Genomic DNA, 7,682 nt, shown 5'->3' on the forward strand with positions numbered 1-7,682 from the left:
CAAAGATATACACAGTAGTATTCATTTATGTGAAGAAAATTAAATGTAAATTGTTAAGTAAATTCTACTAAGTCTAATAAAAAAAATACATAATACAGACAGAGAATTGTATAAAAAGTTCCCTACACACGAAATAATACTACGTTCACTATTTGGTGTCATTGTACAGTTTTGAAGATAATACGAAATATCCATATCAGGGCTCGTCAGTTTACTCAATGATAAAAAAAGGGTCACTGAGCTTTGAAACTACATCACCCACGCTGCATTGCGCATGAATGTCATCACAACAGGAAGTACCAGAGGCTGGCCAGTTGTTGGTGTATGAACAGAGCAGTGTGGCATGCAGGAAAAACTGAATGTAGTGTAAATCAGTATGTCTGTCAGAGGAACGGCCACCCCTCCTGCCAGCGCCCATGGACGACGCCCAGGAACTACACAAAGCCAGTAAGAAGAAATAAAACCGACGGACGAGGCTCTGTTCCCTCGGTTACTCGCTGGACCGTTCACCTATGATGGAAAGGGCGATGGAGCAGCTCAACGTACAGCTCAGTCGGCTGACCCGTTCCCTCCGCCGGGCCAGGACCGTAGAACTCCCGGAAGGTAACCGTACAGGCTTCAGCTAAAACAGCAGCGCGAGCGTAAACAACGGTGTTCACGTGCTAATACAGAGAGCGTGAGACGTCACAGCACCCTGCCTCGAGCCGTGACTCACTGATATTATACAGCCGGTGTCTAATGTTCCAGTCTGCTCAGGTAGCTAAAACACCTTATGTATGTTCGGTTTGTGACTCAGCTCCGAACGCCTAGCATACAGCAGCAGTTAGTCAACAAGAATGTTCTTCTTCTAAAAGAATGGCGTCACTGGGAATCTTAAAACCGGACTGTTTATTAGAAAGCGATGGTTATTGATGTTATTCTAAAAACATTTTTGGCAAGTACTTCCAGCTCCCATCCATTAAAAGAAAGAAGCTGTCCAGATACAGATCTGAATGGCAGATGGAGTAGGTCCTGTCAGTGCAGTACAAAAATATTCTGTCGCCCATGGTGGACTGTCTGACCCGAGGTAACATTCAGCAGGGACCACAAATTGATACATACGAAATTAAGTGTTTGACAGTGCAATGCCTAAAGACCTCCCGCCTCAGGCATTGTGTCCCCTTTTTGGTCCCTTTGAGTGTGGCAACCCTTTAGGCATGATGAGTGAGATTGCTTAGGGTTAGAGGGTCAGGGTGAGCCAATCAGAGGCAGACTATGGCGGGATGACTTTGCCATCCTTGGGGAGGGGAGGGGGGGATATTGCATCCAGGGGCCATCTGTCTGTCTGTTTTATTCCTCTTGTGTTTCTCCCTCCACAGACAATGAGACTGCAGTGTACACACTTATGCCAATGGTCATGGCTGACCAGCACAGGTAAGCAGCAGCAGTCATCACAGCAGAGGGACAGTTAAACTGTGCTATTGTCTCCAGAAGCAGTGTGGTTTGTTTATGTGTTCCATCTTGCCTCTAAAAGGTCAGTGTCAGAGCTGCTGCTCAACTCTAAGTTCGATGTGAACTACGCCTTCGGACGGGTGAAGAGAAGTCTGCTGCACATCGCTGCCAAGTAAGATACTGTTCACTCTGATCGCATTTACGAGTAAGCACATACTTGCCTCTGCCAGGTCCCTCTCTCCTGTCCAAAGATGTGCTTTGTGAGGTGTGGCCTTGTGCCTAAGTAGTGAGACACGGGGGTTCATAGCCGAGCTAGACTGGCCGATATTAATTTGATAGCTATATCAGTATATGCAGGGTGATAAGCTACAAGAAATTACAGTTAATAAAATATGTGTATATATATATATATATATATATATATATAATATATAGATATATCATTGTCAGATGTTTTACATTTTCAAATATTAGCATCAGTATCAGAAATCCAGTATGGGCTCTGTGTTGGGCTTTAATGGTACAGACACACTGGATCCATTGGCTCATGTCAAGTCAATGGATCCTATTACTTTTGCAAGATGGTACATGATGAATACTCTACAGCGAGTTAACTGGCCGGCTGCCATATCTTAATTTGCATAAACACAATTTGACTTCCACTTTATGCAAATGACGTCCAGCAAATAGCAACAGTGTCATGGAAGTCAGAACAAACTCTAAAACTGGGCAGTGCTGATCGAATATGGATCAAGAAGGAAGGAACAGCACGTTATAGACCTCTAACTCCTTTACACCTGGTTATATGCACTTTATGAATGTTTTCTCATGCACTTTGACTTTAAAGCACTTTATTGTTAAATAGTTGTTGTAATATGCTCATGCAAAATACAGGTTTTATTTCAAAAAGCAAAAAGTAAAGTAGTAAAGCGCCGCCTGGGCCAAGTGTGACATTGACACATGGTGTGAGTGTGCTCCTTGCACAGAAGGAAACTGGTTTTGTGGCGATGCGTTCTGTGTGATTGCATGCTAACTCATAGGTGGACGCAGAGGGTGGGGGCCTTATTTGTGATGGTCACATGTGGATTTGGTGTGTTAAAGCAAAGGCATGAAAACATCTTTCCACAACACTTTGATAGGTAGATACTGTGTTAAGTGTGACATCAGTACAGCAGGTGAAACAGAACACCTGATCTCTGCAGCCACAGCATCCACAGTGACAGTGATCATGGCAGATACAGACCCCTATCCTGCTCATCACATCCAAGGTATAGCCTTCATACATGAAGCTTTATATTGAAAAATGTATAACATACACACTCAGTTGATTATATTACCCAGATTTATATTCCATGGTCTGCAGTAAAGCTCATCTCAATAACTGAAGGGGCAGTTCATCCAGAATAAGACAAACATAGCATTAATTATTGGGCTAGTCCCCTGAGTCTCCATTGAGGTCTCTGGATTATCCAAAGTAACAGGGAAGATGTCGCTGTTGAACTCAATACATGTCATTTTTCAGTGCTAGACAACACTAGAGGGAAGAGAGGAAGTAAATGTGTGCTTAACATGTCTACCTTCTGCTGTTAATGAAATGCTTACATACTTTGTTGGAAAGCCATGCTGACAACACTGATCTTTTCCATATTGAGCATAGGTGGTTGTGTGTTGTCTGCTGCTTTAACTCTGAGTTGCTGCTCTTGTGTTTCTCTGTGCAGCTGTGGCTCAGTGGAGTGTCTGGTTCTGCTGCTGAAGAGAGGTGCCAACCCAAACTACCAGGACATCTCCGGCTGTACCCCTCTGCACCTCGCTGCTAGGAACGGGTACGGGCCTTACATTGCAGTTAATGTCTGTTTACGTGCGAGTGTGTTCAGTTTTAACTCAAGGTCTCGTGACTCCAGTGAGCACACTTTTACTGCCAACCAATCAGCTTAACTTAAAGGAACCCTGTGAACAAACAAATGTTTATCAGTGTTGTATTTCCTTCTTCATGAATCCTTTTGCAACTATTATAAATACTGTGTTGTTTATGTCTGTGCTCTTCAGCTGCTATGTCAAAATACAGGCAATGAAAAGCCATGATTCATTTTATTTATGGATTATCAGACACAGGAAAAGAAAAAATAAATAAAATAACGTTGCACAAATTTATTTTATCAATCCTACCTTGTTCTTCTATCTCATATTTAAAGACTTGATGTGTAATGGAAGGCTCCAGTGGCACTAGTTTAAAAAAAACGAACATGAACGCACACTGGCCCTGGTATTATAGTTCTACTGAATATGGTCCATTGTTATCTGAGGACACTATCCACTGATAATATTGTACATATGATGCAGCTTCTGTTGTTCTACTCTGAGCTGTACTGGCAGCACTCCTACCTTTCTGAATTCACTACCAATGTGTGTCTTAGGGGATGCATTTAATAAATACCAAATAGTATTATCTTGCAACACCTGCAGTTTGTTCCTAAGTTTACCTGTCAAACCACTGTAGCAAGCAGAACATGCATAATCCAAATGACACTGTATAAAAAAAGATATTGTTAAAACATGACGCTGCAGTAGGTAACCTATCAGAGCCAAGAAAGATAGTCGACACTAGTGTAGTGTGCAGCGCATTGAGTGGTCGAAAGGCTAGAAAGGCAACCGCCATATAAAGAAAGTGGCACAGGATACATTTAATTCTGTTAGAAGCCTGCTAGTCGGCGTTTAGGTCAAATTGTACGTGCCAGCTTTTTTGGTCGGGTATTAATCGTGTAGATTATTAATGGGTAACAGGTGTAATGGTTCAGATCCAGTAAACATGCAAGCAGAACTGGGGCGCCAGGCTGACAAAACACAACATCATACTTTTTTAAGCGCCATCCGCACAAAATTCACTTCAAATTCAATTATTCAATTTTTTATTTGTATAGCGCCAAGTCATAACAGAAAGTTTCATCTCCAGGAAAACCACTTTTTTCAATAGCAAAAAGCAAGGTTCCTACGACGAACTCTTATACACATTTTACACAGAGAGCCAACAGTAAACACACATGAAAAGCAACGGCACCTTGGTGAACGGGGGCAAGGAAAAACTGCCTTTTAGCACGGCAAAACCTCGGAACAGAAACGCCTTCGGCTCTAGGTGGGTTTGGTGCATCTGCCTTTGACCAGTTTGGGGAGAAAAAGAGAGAGAGAGAGAGAGAGACGCAACGAAGAGAGAGAGAGAGAGAGCAGAGAAAAGAGAGACAGAGAGAAGACAAAGAGAACGACACAACAGATTTAACAGCAACAAACAAAGAAGCAAACAACTACATTAACAAAGTTGGACCTGAATTCGATGACGATCATCGAAAAGACGGTGTTGAACGCAACGGCGACCAGCAAAGCAAACGAACAGGGGGACAAGGCGAGCAGCGACAACAGCAACCGCAGCAAGAACAATAGTTTAACACAACTTATAATATAACAATAATACCAGTGAATTATTAAGCAATGGCCAGTCCTAGCGCGCACGCCATGGCAGGCAGGCTTCCACCAGATCTCATGAGAAACGGCCTGGCAGGATGATACAAGCAACCCATGGCAGGAGGCTCCACCAGGATCCATGACAACCTGCAGGACGATAAAGCACAAGAACTCCGGGGAAGAAGTGAAGTTAGTAACATGAGAAGTGAAGTTAGTAACATGACAAGACAGGACAACATATCCATTCCTGTATTTCTGCAGCTTGGTCCTACTGTCACCTTACACCTGGGACAGAAACATGATGTTGTGGCCTGAGATATGACTATGAATGTAAACGTGGAATGAAAGTGAATGTGTGTGTGGGTGTGAGATAACACTGATACTAAACACTTTCCTCCACTGTTTCCTCAGACAGAAAAAGTGCATGGGCAAACTGTTGGAATACAATGCTGATGTCAACATCTGCAACAATGAGGGGCTGACCGCTGTGAGTGGACTGTAATCCTCTGCTTGTGTTGAATATCTTGGAATCATTGGAATCAAATATTGTCCTGTCATCTGTGTGACTGGTGGTTACTCAGCTCAACATAGTGACCCTGTTCCTGTGAACCTGCCACAGATCCACTGGTTGGCAGTGAACGGGCGGACGGAGCTCCTCCACGATCTGGTCCAGCATGTTACCAACGTGGATGTGGAGGATGCCATGGGGCAGACAGCTCTACATGTAGCCTGTCAGAACGGACACAAAACTGTGAGCCAATCCCAGAATATCTCTTTAATTGAAATACTGTATGAATTTTTGGAGTTGGAGCATGGGGGTCAAAGTTTGGCAATAGCAGCATGGCTCTTAGTGTCTGCTTGTTGGGCTTTTAGGCACTATGGACTGTAATTTTAGAGTAGTACAAGAAAATATCAGGTTATCATGATATACTGTTTGATATATATCGTATAGATCCATTAGCATCATTTTTTGTTTAAACCCCAACCACTGGATAGCAGTGTTGTAAACGTAAACTGAGGACCGTGACTGTGACTGTGACAGGGACTGGGAAATTAGACTTTTTACAAAATTGCAGTATATCCTGATTCCTTGATTCCTTTAATATATTGAATTATAATACCTGTATTGCGATACATATTGTGTGCAATACATCGTCTTGCTGAAAATATTGATTCCTTGATTACTTGTATATATTGAATCCTAATATAGTATGTATCATATCAGCAGATCCTTCCTAATACACAGCCCTACTTTAGGCAAATATTAAGTAAATTGTTGAGTCTCATTCCCAGGGCGTCAAATACAGATGCTTTGGAACCCTGGGAATGAAATGAAATTTTTTCACAAATGATCTGTCTGTTCTACTGTCAGGAAATAGAGAAAGTTTCAGTAAATATGACAAAAAGTTATTTTTTATTAACGTTACCTACTGCAGCTTTAAAGACAGCAGTGTGTTGTTAACTAAAGTGAGGGCTGTGATGTTAGGTGTTACAGGGTGGGTGTTGGGTGTCATATAGTGAACCGTAAGCCCTGTATGGAGATACGCATTGTATCGGCAGATACACAGCCGGACACAGTATATTCCCAGTATGTGATATGAGTGTGTGTGTGTTATGTCTGCTCAGACGGTGTCGTGTCTTCTGGACAGTGGAGCTGACATCAACCGACCAAACGTCTCTGGAGCCACGCCTCTTTACTTTGCCTGCAGGTGATGTCATCAGTGATGTCATTGTAATGTAATCACAGTAATCAACCCTACACTTCATCTGTTCAGGGCTGGAGATGCACTGATGCATGTACATTTCTAAAACGGTCAGACTCTCCTTTAATTAAGAAAGTGGTTTAACTAACAGGATTTTCTCAGCTGTTAATTTACACATCAGAATCCTAAAATAACTTGGAATATTAGGGAATATTGTGGGTCAAATTTGTATGTCTCTTTCAGCCAGACATCAGATAGCTAAGCATTTAAAAAAAATAAAAAATAGTCCACACACTCCAAGAACCATTCAGAACGAGTCCACGACCCAGAAGAAGAGCCCCCACTTGAGAACACATGTTCTAAACCACAAATAAATACGGCCACACCTCTGCACAAGTCTGCAGGAATGTGTGAATGCATTCAATCTGTGGTCTGTGTAGCTCAGCCACGCCCCCGGTCAGACAGACAGACAGACAGACAGACCTGCAGCTCTTCATACAGACAGAGAGCAGAGGAGAGAGACGGAGACAGGGATGTGACCCACTACGAGTCCCAATCTGCGCAGCATAAAAATGTTGATTTAGAATTTCTTTGTTAACCTTATGAAGCTATTTGTTATTTGTTACAGTCCTAGATTGTAATATTCTAACATGCCCACAGATAGCTTTGCATATCCAAGTATTGACAGTCCTTGATGTTGTATTGAAACTTGTGTTATTCTGTAGCCATGGCCAAAGAGACACAGCACAGATCCTGCTGTCTCGAGGTGCCAAATACCTTGCTGACAAGAATGGAATCACTCCTATGGATCTCTGTGTACAGGTGAGGTTTTAACTTTTCATCCTCTTTATTTCCTCTTAGTGTTGTTCAGCTGATGTTGAGCTCTTGTGGTTACTGTCCCTCGTGTGTGTGTGTTTGTGTGTGTTCAGGGTGGATATGGGGAAACATGTGAAATCCTCATCCAGCATCACAGCAGACTGTTCCAGACCCTCATCCAGATGACCCAGAATGATGATCTTAAAGAGAACATGGTATGACTTGTTGTTTTACATTCATTGGTAAGCCCTGTGTATATACACTTCTGTTGATGTGTGT

At 42.5% G+C, this 7,682-nt stretch overlaps 1 protein-coding gene across 1 annotated transcript in view; it reads left to right on the top strand.

The window, feature by feature from the left end:
- The first annotated feature begins 300 nt into the window (after positions 1-300).
- hace1 (HECT domain and ankyrin repeat containing E3 ubiquitin protein ligase 1) overlaps positions 301-7,682 on the top strand; it is a 26,264-nt gene continuing 18,882 nt past the window's right edge. Inside the window, 9 exon segments of the mRNA XM_035672104.1 lie at positions 301-603; positions 1,359-1,413; positions 1,514-1,603; positions 3,150-3,254; positions 5,296-5,371; positions 5,504-5,635; positions 6,511-6,593; positions 7,313-7,409; positions 7,517-7,618. Coding sequence (XP_035527997.1) covers positions 513-603; positions 1,359-1,413; positions 1,514-1,603; positions 3,150-3,254; positions 5,296-5,371; positions 5,504-5,635; positions 6,511-6,593; positions 7,313-7,409; positions 7,517-7,618 — 831 coding nt within the window. The 5' untranslated portion in view covers positions 301-512.

The sequence above is a fragment of the Morone saxatilis genome, unplaced genomic scaffold, assembly GCF_004916995.1.
Source record: "Morone saxatilis isolate NCDOM2014 unplaced genomic scaffold, NCSU_SB_2.0 Contig24, whole genome shotgun sequence".
Lineage (NCBI taxonomy): Eukaryota > Metazoa > Chordata > Actinopteri > Moronidae > Morone > Morone saxatilis.